Consider the following 19,124-nt stretch of genomic DNA (forward strand, 5'->3'; position numbering starts at 1 on the left):
ATGGTCTCCACGCGCGGATCACGGTACTACGGCCTTGGGGGATTATGGGAGTAGTAGTTTTCTGGGCGTGTCTCCGGCTAAAGATCGACGCAACGCCGAACTACATTTCCCACACAGCGACGAATCCGTGGCATACGAGTCGCCTGACACAGACGGGAGTGTAGTATGGGCATTGCAACAATGAATTGCAATAACAACTGTCACAGCTGTATGGCAGATGGTCAGTGTGGATGAGTGTAATGTCAGGAGTACTTTGACTGAGTCAGAGTCTACTGTGATATTTTGTCGATTGGGGTGCCTACGGAGCCTGCTGATGGGAAATAAACTTAGAATTAGGTTGCTGGTAGTGTTATTGCATTGTTCTTTCTTTCTTTTAGAAACACACAAATAATAATCATACATTTATATATATATTTATAAATTTTACATCAACATTAAGGCTATATAACACAGGTATAGGTTATATATATAACCAGAGGTGGGTAGAGTACCCAAAAACTTTACTCAAGTAAAAGTAAAAGTAATTCTAGAAATATTTACTCAAGTAAAAGTAAAAGTACTAGCCTTGAATAGTTACTTGAGTAAGAGTAAAAGAGTATCGGATAAAAAATCTACTCAAGTAGTTAGTTACTAGTTACTTTGGGTCATATATACGGAGCCTTTTTTTATATAGATATATAGACAAAAAATGTATGTAATGTATGTGTGTGTGTATAAATGTATATATTTCATCAGCCTTTAATCCAATTTATGTAATTTATTATAAAACCCTGTCTGTTTATTTAAGTAACAAATATAGGTGTCATGCCATAACATATTTTTAATACGACTGACTTTATTTTAAATGTGAATTTAACATTGAAAGTTAATGTGATATAAATATTGCTACTAATCTTTCATTGTTCAGAAAGAGAGCAAATAACATTTACATTATTAAACATAATTTTCACTGACAGTCTAGATTTCATTCACTCTCAGAAACTACCATTAAAATCACTGAAACTGTTAACACTGTGAAATCAATATCTTAATTATAGATTCGTACACACATCTGCACTTTGTTGTTTCCGACGAGAGAATTCGCCAGAAAGGTATTCAGTGAGTGAGCGAGTGAAGGAAGCACCGGCATTTCAGCGATGACTCATCGGAACACCTCTGATTGGCCATTGCATTCAAAAGCTCAACAGAACCGTGTGTGATTGGTTAATGCGCAGCGCTGTAAAAACGCGTCTGTCTCTGGCTCAGCGCCAGCAAGCGATCACAGATCTGAATTTAGCAGCTGATGATATGACTTGCTGAACGTACTCTCACTGGTGTGATTGTATTAAAATTAATAAAATCTTAATCGGCAATTCTTTGTCTTTTGGAAGCTGCATTCAACCTGTTATAAGCCACACACGTACAACAAACTAATGTCACAGTGGTATCGTGTACTGTAATCGAATGTAGCCCAAGTTATTACCTGTTAAACAGTAGACAGCACACGCGTTCATCTAATAAGGATCTCCATCGCAAGCAAAGAATAGCCTTTGCAGATTAGCTTTCAATTCAGTGCAGTTCCATAGCCCCGTTTTCAACGCTGCTGATGATCTTAAACATTACAACTCTGAGTGAACCGCTTCAGATGCTCAGCGCGTTTCTCCAGGGAACTGAACGACTCCTTCAAACTGATTCATGAACCAATTCACTCGTTTGCCAATTGGTTTGATCAAGCCTTTGAACAGAGTTGACTCAAAAGAATGAATCATTCGCGAATGGGCATCGCTCATTGTCGAGAGAAAAGTAGACGGCGCGTTTGGAATAAACTGAAGCATTTATTGCATTAAGATAAAGTAACGAGAGGGGCGTCGCCCACAGTAACGAAGTAAAAGTACAGATTTTTCCCAAAAAATGTACTCAAGTAAGAGTATAAAGTACCCATCTTTAAATATACTCCGAAAAGTATTCGTTACCCCGAAAAATTACTCAAGTAAATGTAACGAAGTAAATGTAACTCGTTACTACCCACCTCTGTATATAACACATTATAGGCCTAGTATATTATCTCTGACTAGGTGACAATTGTTTCTATGATAATTTTATTGTTCAAATCATTTCCAGTCAGTATCAGTATATTGTATTTTACTTGGGGTTACATTGGGGTTACATATACCTCCTTCCTTGTATATTTAAGAATAGAGCTGTTTCTGAATAGAATAGAATAGAATAGAATAGAATAGAATAGAATAGAATAGAATAGAATAGAATAGAATGCACAAGCTTGTTGAAACATACTTAGTATAAAATTAATATGGAAAAGCTATTTCTTGCTACTCGAAGGACCTTACTGCTCTCAACATGGAAAACAATGAATCGTTAAGAAATTGATTTTATCCTTCTGTAAAAATATTTAATAGATAAATCCATTTTTTTTATTTTAACTTACAGCAATGTAAAAAGTAAAAATGTGCAATTTTTAAACAGTTTGTATGTCAATAGGTGTATTAAACAAGTTGATTTATGTTAGATAATCATTTTGAGTTTATAAAAACTGTTAATTTAGATGTTACAATATTACGTACATTTTTTTATTTTACCTGAGATGTGTTTAAAAGACATTGAATATTGAATTCAGTATATAACATTTACAGCATTAATTAATATGAAAATTGACAATTGTGTTTTAAAATATATATTAGGTTAAAATTACGTATTAACAATATTCAACACCGTTATATTTTTGTTGTGTATAAATTGTAATGTTGCAAATACACAAGTTCTGCATGGCACAACTAGGCTACAGTAAACTTCACAAACTATATAGCCTATGAATGGTGGCAAAATATCCATGGATTATTTTTAGGCTGATTAATGAAGAAGTAGTCGTCTTCAAAACATTATTGTTCACATAAATATATAAAATATTCATGCATTCACAAAATATTAGAATGTTTGAAAATGAACGAGAACTCGTACACAGCCATAAGCTAGAATTAACCATTTAAAAAAAAATAATAATAATAATAATAATAAATAAATAAAATACAATTATGACATTCAGGATGAGATATTGCAGTAAATGTTCAGCTGTGGTGTTCCAGGGCTGTGAATCTCCGGTGTGCGATGGCTGTGGCGCGCTCATCTCAGCTCGCTCATGCCTGCTCGCGGCAGACAGAAGGTGGCACGAGCGCTGTTTAAAATGCAGCGCGTGTCACGCTGACCTGGAGTCAGATATCACGTGCTTCAGTAAATACGGAGACCGGGAGACGTTTACTGTAAGGAATTGCCTACTAAGTTACAGATAAAATAAATGTAGCCTGTTTATAGACAACCTAGACACAATATCTCTATTCAACTACGAAATGAGACTGTTACTCACCGCTTTGCCATTACTTCACACAGGGTTTAGTTGTCAGGCTTTTTACCCCAGCGAATATTTCCCAGAGTAGTTTTATTTTTAGTACTTTTTGTTGTTGTTCTTGTTGTTTAATCCCCACAATTTTTTACCAGAAAAAAAAGAAGAAAAAGACAAAGAAAATACAGTTCATTTAACGACCGCTGACCTTTCACTATAGGGATATTGTCAAAATATGAACCTGTTGTTTATTGACACTGATTTAAAAAGAACAGAGCTATCATTTAATAAAATTGAATCAAAATTTAAAAAAAGCTTTTAAATTAGATTTAGAAAATGTGAAGAAAAAATATGCTATAAACACTAAATTGTTTTGTGAAAGTTGCCCAAAGTTAAAATATATCTGATTAATAAAGCTAAGTTGCATTCTCTTAAGTAGGAGGTTTTCCTCACAAAGATGTGTGCGGTGCCACTTGGGAATCTGTGCCGCCGAACTGGTGATGTGCACCGGGGATCTGGTGTAACACTTGAGCTGCTTCTCCTGTGCCACCTGCGACAAAGTGCTGCTCACTGGAGATCACTACAGGATGAGGGAGATGTCAGTGAACTGCCGGGTACATTTCGAGAAGATGCTGCAGAAGGAATGTCTTACAGAATTCTATTATTCAGAAATGTCTCCATGAGCCAAACCCTGAGAGCGGCAAATGCAATGAAGGGGCTCCCTTTGCAATGTGCACAGAAAACTGGCCCGGAAGAGGAAAAACTTTGATGCAACAGACCATGTTTCTTATACTTCAGGTATGCATTTTAGATATTAGCATAATTGTATTTATTTGAATAATCTGTATTTTTACTCCACCTGTCAATATTTAGAATAATTCTGTCTTTGAAATGTTTTTAAAGTCTTATACTCACAAAGTCTTTATTTATTTGATTAAAAAGAGAATAAAAACAGTAATATTGTAAAAAAAAAAATGTTATAATGTTTCCTATTTATGCAATGGAAAAGCTGTTGAAAATAGCTGTGCTGCTTATTTATTTATTTATTTGATACACTATCATTCAAAAGTTTGTGGTAACTAAAACAAAAATAAATAATTATTTTACCTTTTTATTCATCAAAGAATTCTAGGAATAAATGCATCATAGTTTCCTGAAGCAGCAAAAACAACTTCAACATTGTTAACAAGAACCTTTATTAATATTTGAGCACCAAAGCAGCATATTAGAATGACTTATGAAGGATCATATGACTTTGAATACTCAACATATACTCAAACTGATAATTTTTCAGAATATCGTTGCTTATACTTATTATTATTAATATTATTGTTTTTATCAAAATAAATGCAGCCTTGGATAACATAAGAGACATTTACTGTTTAAAAAAAAAAATCTATCTTAATTATTCCAGATTTTTTTATCGGTAATACATATTAAATATATTTGAGATTAACAGAATAAAAAAATTAATACTTCTTATCAAACAATATGTCAGCATCATGAAGTCAGATCTCATTAAATATATAAATGTAAATAAAACAATGATTAATATTAATACAATTTTAATTGTTAATATGTAAATGTACTAACAAAATACGTAAAGTAACATAAAAAAATATAATGTACTTGGTAATATATTTAAAACAACTTTTCATTTATTAATTATCACTATAAATATTATAGATTGACTGTAATAAACCATGTTCTATAGAAAACAGTTTTTAAGAGTGAATTATCATAGTTCTGTTACTTTGTTCTCAAGGAAATGCATGCAGAAGTTGAAAATGAGAAGACAATGTTTGCTAGTGTTGATGGTAATGCCCTAGCCTTTAGTCTTTCAGTGAGTCATATGTGATGATTAACTGTTTGTGTGCACTCTAGATGTGAGCGATATGGGTGTGGACTTGTCGGAGAGAGTGAGCTGTCAGAAGTCCAAATGCATGAGAACGTCTTTCAAGCATCACCAGCTGCAGAGCATGCAAAACTTCTTCACCCACAAGCACAGTCCAGATGCCAAAGACCTCAAAGAGCTCGCCCAGAAAACCGGCCTCACCAAACGTGTGCTCCAGGTCAGAAAAACATCTCTGGACCTTTGCTTGACTTAGATATACAGTGGGCTCCACAAGTCTGAGACCACATTGAAAATGTGGCTTTAAAAGTCTTATTTATACATGGAAATAAACAGAGTTTATATTTAACAGTTCTGTATCTTGTAATTGCAAGTTTACATCTCATTTACATCTCACAATTTCGAGTGGTGTTGAATCCTAAAGATGAATTCTGAGTTTACATCTCGCAATTCAGACTTCTGAATTCAACAAAAAAAAAGACACAATTGTGAGATATAAACTCGTTGCAAGTAAAAAGGTCAGAATTGTATGATAAGTCACAAGTACCTTTTTTTATTCCATAATTGCAGAACTACAAGAAAACAGTCAGAATTGCAATATTTAAACTCGCAATTACAAATTATGACTTGCGATTTTTGAGATATATTTTTTCTGGAAAAAAGTCTGAATTGTGAGATTTAAACAAGCAATTGTGAGGAAAAATTAAGAAGTGTGAGATATATAAGTATGACAAAATGAGAGAAACTGCAAGATTTACAATTTTAATCCAGAGAAAAAAGAAGTTGCAATTACATTTATATTTTTTGGTGTAACAAGCTTTAATAATTTCAAGAAAAAAAGTTAGAAGTGCGAGATGTAAACTTACAATTGTGAGAAAAAAGCCCGAATTATGAGATAGACAATGTTTGCGACAATTCCACAATCACGTCCCCATCCGTCCAGCACCACTGGCACCTCTCCATCACAACACACACAAAACACAACAGCATAAGCCAGTCACAGTGCTCCCTCGTCAAAGTCTTCTGAGTTCCTCTACCACTCTTAAAAGTAGTTGTTATTATTAATTTATTACCTTCATATCAGCGTTTTGGTTACACCCTTAAAAATAAAAAAGCATTGCAAACATTCAAAACCCCAATCTCTTGAACGGTAGTTTGTTACTAATATCAAGTCATTAAGACTGTAAATCATCATTTTAGGTCTTTCAGGACTAAAATTAACACCGAACAGAATATTTGCACATACATAAAATCACACACCCATACACACACAAAGAAAAATCAGATGTGGTTATTTTTATTTGAACTCTCTGAATAAGATTAATGGCTTAAAGTATTCACATTCTGAAAATAAGATGTTTGTTTATTCAGCACTGGAGTGTGTGGTGCTGATTATTCTTCTCTGGTGAGCGGTGTGTGTGTACTATGTGTTGTTTTCCTATTTTTGTTGAGTGTGTGAGAGTCTGCGTGTGCACAGTTTATCCAGTGTAACTGTCGTGATCCCTACTGAGGTGATTGTGCTTTGCATTGTGCAGTTACGAGCTGAGACTGAAGTCCGCCAGTGTTGGAGAGATTGGTGGAGATATGCGTGCACAGCATCAAAAAGAGAAAGAGATCCGCTGCTCTCCTTCTTCCAGGACCACATTTTTATTAGCTGTTAATGAAATCTTAGTTTTGCATTGCAGAAAATATTTTCAGGAATTTCTCTTCGTTAGGGGTTCTTCAAAATTCTTGAGTAAAGAATTTCACCCGGAAAATGGGAAGAGGAAGAAGAACGTAGAAAATAATTTTAAAGGGTTTTGTTTGAGTTGGACTATTTCTATATGCTGCACAATTCATGCTTGTGGTTGTGTGTGTGTGTGTGTGTGTATATATATATATATATATATATATATATATATATATATATATATATATATATATATATATATATATATATATATATATATATATAAACACACACACGGTTTGATTGTGTGTGTGTAATATTTAGAAAAATATTACAATTCAAATAAATGTTTTAAATTCATTTAAATATATTAAAAGTGGTGTTCTATACAGTAAAGGTGCTTAATATTCTATCGTTTTATCTTTGTAAAGAGTTTAAAATATATTCAAAAGTAACATTTAAATAAATGTATTTAAATTAACATTATATTTTATAATATATGGGTTATACAAGTCAACTTTTTAAGTGGATCAAAAAAGTTAATCAAATTTGTCCTAAGACAAGAACGGCAATCGTTTTGGTTTTAGGACAACTTAAAGGTTTTGATCCACTTCAAAAGTTTACTGTATATATATATATATATATATATATATATATATATATATATATATATATATATATATATATATATATATCACACACACACACACACACACACACACACACACACACACACACACACACACACACACACACACTATATATATATATATATATATATATATATATATATATATATATATATATATATATATAAAACTAAAACGTATATTATATCATCTATATTTGACACCCATTTCCCTAAACTTCTCTAATGCTCCACAAAATCACTGAGTAGTTGTGGTCTGAATGATTACTGTATTCATGCAATTTGTCCAAAAATATAATGCCATTTACAGTCTCTTTCTCTCCCTCTCTCTCTCTCAAACCTCGAGGGGGCGCATGTGTACTTCAAATTACTGAAATGCCTTATGACTGATCAAGAAAGAATCATAAAAATTCACAAACCACACATTCATTCATAGTTCCTCTATACATGCACGCACGCACGAACACACACACACACACACACACACACTTAAAATTAAAAAGCAGAAGTCCTCCACATACTCTACCGTTTTATGTCATTCTTTTTTTAATGCCACTAAACAGAGTTCTTTGCCACTTCCTCTAGTACAACACGTGTCAAACACGACTGTGTCTGCAACAGCAAACTTTGACATGGTGTCTGTGGGTGCCTTGTGTGTTAAGGCAGACACGTGTCTGAAAGGTATTTGTTCATAATTTCCTCACAAGAATGAAAACTATTCAGGCAGAAAATGAGCGTGTGTGCGTGCGAGAGACCGAGAGAGACAGCAAACTCTAGAAAGGTGTGAGTCCGCTTTCCATAAACCAGAGCAGGCCACATGAAGAGTCTGGGGGTTTTACTGTCGTACCGTTATTGCCCTTGGGGTTACACCGAAACAATGACGTCATGGCACTGTCATAGAATATCAACCCGCCTAAATTACACATCCTAAAGATCAGGTTTGGGACGTATTAGGCTGTTTTCTATCAATATACCACAACTACTGTGTTATTAAAAATTGTAAAGATAAAAGTCAACATTTATTATTATTATTATTAGGTGGTTGTTATATTATTTCAGTTAAATGAAATAAAACAAATAATTTATTATAAAAAATAATTATTAGACTACCTATTTTTGTTATATTTTTACTTATTCTTATATAAATATATTGTTAAAAACAAATTAAGTAAAAATATATAGAACAAATAATTATCAGACTGCTTATTGTTATGTGGTTGTGGCATTATGTCAATAAACTAAATAATATAAAAAAGTATTATGACTCACTGTTAAATACTATTGGTATGACTACTACTACTAATAATAATAATAATTAATATTATTTTAGTAGTAGTCGTTATTACGTGGTGGTGTTATTGTAACATTTAAATAAAATATAAAATAAATAATAATTATTAAACTAATTATTATCATTCAATAATGAGAAGAATTTTAATCTGCAAACCATAAAGCGAAGCATCAGATTTTTTTTCTTCTTCTTTTCTTCCCCTTACTGTGTCTCACAGAGAAAGTGTCTTACTGTAGTCACAGATCACAGCCATGTGATGCGCGGGGTGTGACTCAAACTTACGTGGTCCGTGATATTTGTGAATCTGGAAATTGACCAAAGGGGCTTTGCAGCATTTTTCTGCCCTGTAAATGTCTGAGGCACCGCGCTGGAGAGGTAAGTACAACTGCTGCATGACTTTTAACCCAATTTGCTGTGAAAACACGATGCTCGAGCGCCTCGCGTTACAGTTGCACAACGTGTTCATGTTAAAGTGAAGGATCGTGCCAAATTATTATTGGGGTGCATAATGTCGCTGTACTGCAATAAGAAAAAAAGAGAGAATATCTAAATGAACACATGTCTGTTTAGTTGATCTGAATTGAGTTTACAAGAAACGACGCAAGGTAGGCAGTGCGAGTGTCGCATATGCTTTAGTTCACAATCTAATGCTCTTGCGCGGAAAGTAGATCTGTTTTGAAAGTTCATGCATCTGTTTTATGCATATAAGGACCTAGTTCTTCTCGTTTATATTGTTTCCAGAAGCTGTAATGTCAATAAATAAACCCAAAACAATTGTATCGCACTGTAAATACTGTATAGGGGGAATAAGACAGTATAAAAGGCACATTAAATAAATGCTCCTCTAGTTGAACGGGAACACCCACCTTCACACTGCAACTTCGATTATATGTGCAAGTATAACGTACTGCTCCGAATCAACACTTGCATGTGATTATGGTTCATTTATGATGATAATAAGTCTGTTTTATTGTTCGGTTATGTGTATGATAGTATTTCAAAGCGCTTGTTTTTTATAAGGAAAAGCTGCCGTTCTGACTCCGCCCACACACTGTTTGTTTGTATCCATTCACGTGTTTTGGGACACACAAAAAAAGTATTTTTTTTCACCTTTTCATGGAGATGACTCATACTAAAGGAACCATGTCAAAAACACTGCTCGATAGCAATAAACAAAAAAATATATAGGCTATTAACATTAAAAATGTAATTAAAATACTACTTATGATTAATCACGTGGCATTCAGTAACTCATAATGAACGAACAAACCTTAAAAATATTGTCTTCCCAATATTTCTAAAACAGCATAAACTTGGGTAACTAAGTAGCTGACATGATATGTCACTTATCACGTTCATGGCTTCTCTTCCTGTCAAAATAGGCTATTTGGGCTAATTAGTTCTGTTTGAATGTGATTAATAACTTTAACTGTCCGTTGTTTTGTTTTCATCCAGGCTCAGTGGTTCAGTGCCAAACAACTCAAACCTGTTCATTTTTGTGGCAGATAACGATTTAGGCTTTACTGATGTGGGCTTCTTTCATCAAAGTCAAATGATATTATCACGCAGGGCTGTTTGATCAGACACGTGTGTGTGGGTTTCTGTACACGCTCGGGCCTTTTTGGAAGGGAGATTGTGGATATGTGACGGGGTTTTTTGCAACTGAGTTGTTAGATCTGTGGCATTTTACCGGGCGGAAACAGATGCGCGTGACTCACCAGAGTTAGAGGAAGTCAGACTGCTTGAACCGCGCGCACTCTAATGCTTGAAGACCACCGCTAATCTGAAACCCTTCGACCTTAATCTGAAAAGATTTAAATTTAAATTTTCTTCTGCTGAACACATCTATATTATATAATATAATATTAGCATTAGTGAGTATTTTTAATGCATGATAGTTAATATTCTATCTATCTATCTCCTAAAAATATAATGTTAAATTTACCCAATAAACATCAGAAATGTGACGATGCTTCTATTATTATGAGATTACATCGGTACCTGTTTATTTTACAACTTTTATATTTTATTAAGTGATATACTGTTAATATAACTAAAAACTACTTTTTAACACAAAAATATAGGCTACTGATGACCACAATAATAAGTAAAGCAAAGTAGTTTACATGAAAATTACATATCTTGTTTTTAGTTTTTCACCATATCTGGTACCATCTTTCCGTTTATCATCATTTATCATTTTACAGTAGCATTTTACAGAGCATTTTTTTTTTACTAAGTATAGTATTTATTAATTAATTTATTTTTGAAAAAAGTTATTTTTATATATATATATCCATCTACTGAACCCTTTCCAATCCAGAAAAGTCACATGCTAGAAACAGTATACACTTTCATAAGAGTTGTGTTATATGTGATTCTTAATATAGCCGTTGTGTTACAAATCTTGTGTTGATAAGCATTAGGACGATGATGCTTGTCAGCTTTCTAAGTATTCTAGGGTTTCTAAGAAAAACGCGATTCACCGCTAACCCGTCTGAAAATACACACCGAAAGCACACATAAGCATTGTGGTTTTGGAAACAATTTGAACAGAGTGTTGCACGTGCATATGTGTCTTGTTATAATGTTCCCTTTTGTGTGTGTGTGTATGTGTGAAGACCTGCACTGTTGCAGGCGGTAGAAAAGAATTCTTCCTCTGTATTTTTCTCTGCATGAATGGAAGGAAATTGGTACTGGACCACCCTCTCCTTCCCTTCCCCAAAATCTCTCTTTTTTTCTCCATCACTGTAAGCAGGGACTAACTTGTTTTTGTTTGTTTTAATGAGAAAAAGATGTGCTCTGTGTACTTGTGATCTGTTTTATTATATGATTACGATTATATTAGTCAGCAGTGTTACTGTACTCATGTTAGCTATATCGTTTACAGTCCTTTAGTCCGTTTTCTCTTAGCATACTATCTCCATCTATCTATCTCCAAATATGCATCCAAAAATATACGTATTACTTTGTAACAATAGATAGATAAATACTTTTTTGGATATGTATTTGTACATTTGCATATATATCTCCAAATATATATCCAAAAATAACTCTATAACTTTGGATAGATGCTTCTGACGAGCACATGTGCACGCGCACACAAACACAAACGTGTTGAACGCGCTCATTCTGCTAATTCTTTATTATGCCTCAAAGGCACAGAATGTTACAGGATCAGTCATATTGTGTTTGTGTGTATTTGTGAATGTGGGTCAGTAGGGCTGTCTGGAGTTTGGTTTAAAATAAAACAGGAGCTGTCTGTACATGTCAAGCCATAAAGTGCAGAAGAAAACACATGGCCTTAAGACTATACACACCCTCGCTCACACTAACCACTGTTCCCAATGCGTCTGCACACATACAGCGGATTGAGATGAATTCTTTGGAACACTTTTCTCAGGTTACACTAATCCTGAATAGGTGCTGAAACCAAAACGGACCTTTTTTTAACGGGCTAGGTGTAAGTGAGACGTGAGCGATCCCGTCTGTTAGGTGTGGTCATTACTGTCGAGCTCAAATAAAGCATCATTTTGCAGGTATCAGAATCGCTCTCAGGATAAAGTAGCATGTGGTGTATCCCTGCACTTCTCCAGAAGGTTTTATCTTTTCATCTGTAATGTGTTTCATGTCCAACATGTAGTACCTAAAAACTTTGAAAGAATTTCCCTCAGTTTTTTGAATGTGGGTGTTTTGAAAAAAGAAAATTACTGAAACTGGGTGCAAAGGGACAGGAAGAAGTTGCAATGCATGTGTTTTCATAAAAAAAATAATTGATACTAATTTGGGGGAAATGTTAATTGTTTAGAATCAGGATTAGTGTCAGTAAGATTTTGTTTCAATAAAACTAAAAATGTTCTTCATGTTTTAGAGGCATAAATGGCAGTGGTATTAGACTAGACTATGCTGACACCTGTTGGTGTGTATGCAGCATAGGTCTGGGCGATATATTGAAAATTCACATTATGTTTGTAAAACTTTTGCTGGTAATATAAAGCTTTGCAAGCAACAGTTGAAATACTGCATTTTACTCACATAATACATTTTAAAGCTACTTATTTTTATTGATTGAAATGTTCCTCTGATTTAATGTTTAAAAGATGGGTTCAGTTTTTTTATTTAATCTTATTCAGTAAAGATACAGTTTATCAAAAGTGACAGTAAAGACATTTATAATGCTACAAAAATTATATTTAAAATAAAAGCTGTTCTTTTGAACATTCCATTCATCAACAAATCAATATAAAGCTATTATTTAAAATAATTAATATAATATTAAATAAAAAATAAAATAAAAATATGAATCTGTTTTCATATTTTTTGTGTCCTAAGCAAATCATATTAGAATGATTTCTGAAGGATCATGTGACACTGAAAACTGTAATGACGCTGAAAATACAGCTTTGTGTTACAGGAATAAATTACATTTTAAAATATAATCAAATAGAAAATACTGTTTTATTGTGTTTTAATCAAATAAAGCAGCCCTAAATACAAATATTGAATATCTGTTGAATGTCATCAAAAGGCCAACGCACAAAAAATGCAGGATGTTTTATTACAAAAATTCAATTTTTAATTCTATGTTTCTTCCAGTCACTTCTCCTAAATATGAGAAAATGTAATAATGATTCTCGTCTGTAATTATCCATTGCTGGTTTAAAGTACTGACAGCTGCTTATTTGATTCCAGCTTTTGTTTGAACAATCGAGGATTGTTTTTATTGTTACTGAAAAACTACAGTTAAACAAAGCAGCCGTCTGGAAATGAAAGCAACCGTTTGATAAAACAGATGCTGCAAATGTCTGCCTTTTGATTGACTCTGTCCTTTGTGTTTGCCTGTAGGTCTGGAATATCATTATGGAGCAGAACAGCTTTCAAGATCAGAATCAAAATTACACAGTGCCTGTACAGAACGACCAGGTCTGACCACACACACACACACACACACGTGCAGCTGCTGGCACACGCCTGGGTACACGCTGTTATTACACTCATCAACAGAACACAGAAGCTTTTCTGAATCATCGTAACAATGACGCTGAGGTAACCGCACTGCTCTGACTCTCACTCTCTTTCTGTTCCTCTGTCTGTCTTCTCAGAGGAACATGTTAGGATATGGATTCTATTCTCTGACGTCTAACTTCCTCATTGAGAAAAAGATCGGCCGCGGTCAGTTCAGTGAGGTTTATAAAGCCACGTGTCTACTGAACAACCAGCAAGTGGCACTAAAGAAAGTACAGGTGAACGATTAGATTTCTTTAAACTGCATTGTAACGTACTACTCATACTGTTGCAGTTTGTATACTAAATGCAAATGTAATGCAAATCCATGTGCAATAATAAATTCGTCATTGCAAGTGTGCAATTGAACCAAGAACCCGTTTTTTTTTTTCATTTATTACTCAACATGAAATTACCAAATTTGAAAGAATCGTGCGTCTGGGCGGATGTTGTAATATTGTGTTATTTTCTCAGATCTTTGAAATGATGGATGCTAAAGCCCGGCAGGACTGCGTTAAAGAGATCGACTTGTTAAAGGTTAGCAGCGTGCATTTTTAAACTCATACTCATGTCTCTGTTTGTGAAAGTTGGTGATGTTTCATATTCATTCTGTGATTGCAGCAACTGAACCATCCAAACGTCATTAAGTATCTGGACTCGTTTATTGAAGACAACGAGCTGAATATCGTTCTGGAGTTAGCAGGCGCCGGTGACCTTTCCCAGATGATTAAGGTCATTCTCTTGCGACACGTTATAGAGGGCCAAATTTTTTTTTGTGTGTGTGTGCATGTGTCAGTTTTGTTAATATTTTGAAAAGGATATGATTTTTACATTCTCTGTTTTCAATTTTAGATATAGTTTGATTAATTATTTTGTGTTTTTGTCATTTTTTTATTTTTTTAAATATGCATATATATATACAAAATATCATTTTTCTTAAGTCTTAGTTTTAAGTATAAGTTTATTTTATTAGATTAATTTTTTTTTTTTAATTTTTTATTAAATTTTTGTATTTATTTTGTATTTGTATTAACATTTTAGCAATGTAGCTGTGTTTTTGTCATTTTAAAATTGTATATGTATATATATATAGAGAGAGAGAGAGAGAGAGAGAGAGAGAGAGAGAGAGAGAGAGAGAGAGAGAGAGAGAAAGGGGGTTTATGTAGTTGTAAGTTTGTGTTTTTAGTATAATTTTAGTTATTTTAGTACTTCAACTTAAACTAAGCATCTTTGCAACTGGTTGAAATAAAATAAGTTTGTTTTTTATTTCAGTTAAAAAAATGTCAAGAAAAGACCATGTTTATGGTTTTAGTAGTCGTTTTAGTTAACCATTGTAACCCTGGCATGTGTGTAGTATTTTAAGAAGAAGCGGAGGTTGATTCCTGAACGGACGATATGGAAGTATTTCGTGCAGCTGTGCAGCGCACTGGAACACATGCACTCCCGCAGAGTCATGCATCGAGGTACACTCGCAGAAACAGAAACACATGATTTTTACATTAATGTTCCCCCATTTATTTTGTTCTTCTGTGAATGTTTGTGTGTGTGTGTCAGATATAAAACCAGCCAACGTCTTCATCACAGCTACTGGAGAGGTCAAACTCGGTGACCTTGGGCTAGGTCGATTCTTTAGCTCCAAAACCACTGCTGCGCACTCTCTTGGTACCACTGACCTTCCGCACAAACACTCAAATATACACACATGTCATGCATATTTAAAGGCTGAAATAACAAAACTAGCCAGTCGATTCAAATTCATACATGCACAGGAACTGCATACCTGCTTAACATGTGTCTGTGTCTTTTGCAGTTGGAACTCCCTATTACATGTCTCCCGAAAGAATTCATGAAAACGGCTACAACTTTAAATCGGACATCTGGTCCTTGGGATGCTTGCTGTATGAGGTACACAAACACATACACATTCAGAACTGCGTACTAGCAAGTCTCTTATGCTCACCCATGCAGTATAAAGTGTGAGTTTTATTACAGTTTAAAAGAACTTTTTTATATTTGAATATATTTTAAAATGTAATTTATTACTTTTATTTCAAAGCTGAATTTTCAGTCTCACATGATCCTGCAGAAATCAATCTAATATGATGATTTGATGCTCAAGAAACATTCTAATCATTTTGAAAGTAAAAAAAAAAAAAAAAACAGTTGTATTGCCTAATATTTTGGTGGGAACTGTGATTATTTCAAGATTCATTAAAGAATAGAAAGTTCAAAAGATCAGGATTTGTTTGAAATAGAAATATTTTGGAACATTATAATTTTTACTGCCACTTTTGAACAATTTAATGCATCCTAGCTGAATAAAAGTATTAATTTCTTTAAAATCAATAAATAAATATCATACACATATAATGCATTTAAATCCAGGAATTAAATCCATCCTGAATCCAGGAATTTGTTTTTGGAGTCTTTGAACTGCAATATTTATTTAATATTCTGAAAATGATTTTTGTGTGTCTCAGATGGCAGCTCTGCACAGCCCCTTCTACAGTGACAAGATGAACCTGCTCTCACTGTGCCAAAAGATCGAACAGTGCGATTACCCTCCTCTGCCACCAGAGCACTACTCACAGAAGGTACATAACACACACATTTACACCGGTGAGTGAAGCTGACATCTCAATACTCCAGTGAGCACAGAAACACACGATGCACAAATATCTTGCAATTTCTGCAAAGACGGAAAAAAAGGCAAAAGCTCTCTGAATTGCAAGAATAACAGTCATGATTCTGATAGAAAACGTAGTAATCCTGGAAAACAAAAATACACTTCCTTTTTGAAACGTTTGAGGTCTGTACATTTTGTATGAGTTTTGCGAACTCTTCTGCTCACCTAGGCTGCATTTGTTTGATCAAAAATACAGTAAAATGAGTAATACTGTGAAATATTATTACAATTTAAAACGACTGGTTTCTTTTTTAATATATTTAATTTAATAATAATTATAGATTTAATAAATAATATTAATTCCAGTTATGCAAAGCAGAATATTCAGCATTATTACTCCAGTCTTCAGTGTCACATGATCCTTCAGAAAAACATTCTAATATTCCATTTTTTTCCTTCAACAAATACAAATCTTACTGACCTCAAACTTTTGAACTCTAGCATCAAATATGAAATACTAAGAGATGCTGTCTAGGTATTCAGCTCACTAGCGTTTGCAACAGCCCATCTCAACCATCAAATCATGAAAATACAGCATGTGAACAGTTTTGTAAACTGCACACCTTGTATGTGTTGCAGCTCAGAGATCTGGTCTGTATGTGTATCAACCCTGAACCCGACCAGCGGCCCGACATCAGCTTCGTCCTGCAGTATGCAAAACAGATGCACATGTGGACGTCCAGCACCTGATACAAACACACACACACACACACCTGCAGCAATGAGGAGAACCATTGCGCAAACCTGCGATCTCTGCTATCTCAGTCCAACTGATCAAGCTATAGAAAGATCTAGAAATGAGTAAAGAGAGAATGCGAACAGTGTCTGTACTGTTTTAAGCTGAGCGTTTGTCTAGATCTGTATTGAAAGGAATGCCGATATATTCTTTTGTGCCTTCGAATGATGTATCAAAGTGCTGAATGCTGATTGGTTTAGAGAAAGTTGGTCAGGTGACCAGTGCCTCATGTTGATGATGTCAAAGCAAGGTGGTTCCATTTATACATACTTTTTCTGTAGGCTTATATTCATAACAGCATATAAAGAGCCATACTGTTGCGTTTACCTATCTCTCTTTATGTTTCTGATACACACACACACACACATAAAATTGTCAAGTGTTTCGCAAAGAAAAACGTGTGTTGGACGGTGAGTTCGGCGGTTTTGTTCCTTGGTCAAATATCTGTCATATGAAAGAATTCATTACACACATTGCTCCAAAGAGATGTTATTTTTTAAGGAAACGTTGTCTTATGTTTAAATGTGTAATTAACAATAAAATGTAACTGGAAATATTGACTTTGTGACAACTTTGTTTGGAAGGACATCTGAAGCATTTTAAACTATTTTCATAAGTGTTGTTCAAATCAGGGTTTTCGTTCCCCCCTGGTTTTCTGAAGACCCAAATTATTATCAATTGAGATATTGAATATTTAGCACCCCATTGTAGAAAAACAGGTATACTGTTAAGTACTATAATTTATCAAACAAAACAATACAAGTGAAACTTTTACTTGTTTGCATTTCAACCTTTCAGCTACAGTAACTTTAGCACATCTTCGCTCAAATTATATATTCACAATTTTTGGAGAATGATGTATGCGTACATACTTCCATTTGAAAGTTTGGGCACAGTAAAATCTAGGAAAACGTTGCATTAAATTGATCAAAAGTGTCAGTAGAGACATTTATAATACTACAAAAGATTTATATTTCAAATATATGCTGTTCTTTTTAACTTTGAATTCAAGAACGAACCCTGAAGGGAAAATTAGGTAAAAAAATAAATGTTTTTTAAGCAGGAAATCAGCATATTAGAATGATTTCTGAAAGATCATGTGATAATGAAAACTAGAGTTGTGATGCTGAAAATGCAGCGCTGCAGCACAGGAATAAATTACATTTTAAAATATATTCAAATAGAAAATAGTTATGTTGAAATGTAATAACGTTTCGCAATATTAGTGTTTTACTGTTGTGTTTTTGATCAAATAAATGCAGCCTTGGTGAGCAGAAGAGACTTCTTTCAAACATATTTTTAAAAATCTTGACATTTATTGATCCAGTATTTAATTTAGATTAAAAACACAAGATAAGGGGTAATCCAAAATAAATGATCCCATGCTTTTTAAAATAAAAAAACAATGGCAGAGAAGATGCACAAGAAAAGAAAACTTCAACTCACAAATTCTTTTATTGGAAATAATGAAAAATTACTAAACCACCACAGAAGACTTGGGGAGAATGGTTATGGGGGAAACAAACAGATCTCAGTCATCTCAGGAGGTGTCCATGGTCTGCACACTTTCCTCCACCACCTCCAGGTTCAGAGGAGTCACAGTTTTCGTCAGAACACCGGTAGTTCCATGCTTGTACCTGTAGTTTCCAGTTCTGTGAGGAAAATACACATACACAAGAAAAACCAATGAAATGAAAGAAGATGCAACTTCTGCAAAGAAACTAAAGTCTAATCACACATGAATCTAATCAGGACTGCAACACTGATGTTTTACACAAGATAAAACGGAAATACACTTTGGTGCTCTACAAAACATGTATAATGATGCTAACAGAAAGATTGTAAGAGAAAAATCACCAAACATATTGTCAGTTTGAACAACTCAACTACGTCAACCTCACAC

The 19,124-nt window shown here is 33.9% G+C and overlaps 2 protein-coding genes and 1 pseudogene across 2 annotated transcripts in view; 2 read left to right on the forward strand and 1 right to left on the reverse strand.

Moving 5' to 3' along the window:
* Positions 1-19,124, reverse strand: part of LOC127941903 (coiled-coil domain-containing protein 74B-like) — a 267,944-nt gene that overhangs the window by 161,787 nt on the left and 87,033 nt on the right. The window lies entirely within an intron of this gene.
* On the forward strand, positions 3,042-9,066 carry LOC127942235 (LIM/homeobox protein Lhx9-like; annotated as a pseudogene).
* Positions 9,006-17,781, forward strand: LOC127941901 (serine/threonine-protein kinase Nek6-like). Its single transcript, XM_052537353.1, has 10 exons — positions 9,006-9,170; positions 13,641-13,718; positions 13,898-14,038; positions 14,274-14,336; positions 14,421-14,531; positions 15,154-15,262; positions 15,354-15,461; positions 15,610-15,704; positions 16,280-16,393; positions 17,065-17,781. The coding sequence occupies exons 2-10, from the start codon at positions 13,656-13,658 to the stop codon at positions 17,173-17,175; spliced, it is 915 nt and encodes a 304-aa protein (XP_052393313.1). The 5' UTR covers positions 9,006-9,170; positions 13,641-13,655; the 3' UTR covers positions 17,176-17,781.

Source organism: Carassius gibelio, chromosome A21 (assembly GCF_023724105.1).
Source record: "Carassius gibelio isolate Cgi1373 ecotype wild population from Czech Republic chromosome A21, carGib1.2-hapl.c, whole genome shotgun sequence".
NCBI classification, from domain to species: Eukaryota; Metazoa; Chordata; class Actinopteri; order Cypriniformes; family Cyprinidae; genus Carassius; species Carassius gibelio.

What these genes read in the sequence shown, in the direction of transcription:
- LOC127941901 (XM_052537353.1), top strand. Translation starts at nt 13,656, where the DNA reads ATGGAGCAGAACAGCTTTCAAGATCAGAATCAAAATTACACAGTGCCT. An exon ending in CCGCAGAGTCATGCATCGAG is followed by an intron (nt 15,263 to 15,353) that starts GTACACTCGCAG and finishes TGTGTGTGTCAG; the next exon opens with ATATAAAACCAGCCAACGTC. An exon ending in TGGGATGCTTGCTGTATGAG is followed by an intron (nt 15,705 to 16,279) that starts GTACACAAACAC and finishes TGTGTGTCTCAG; the next exon opens with ATGGCAGCTCTGCACAGCCC.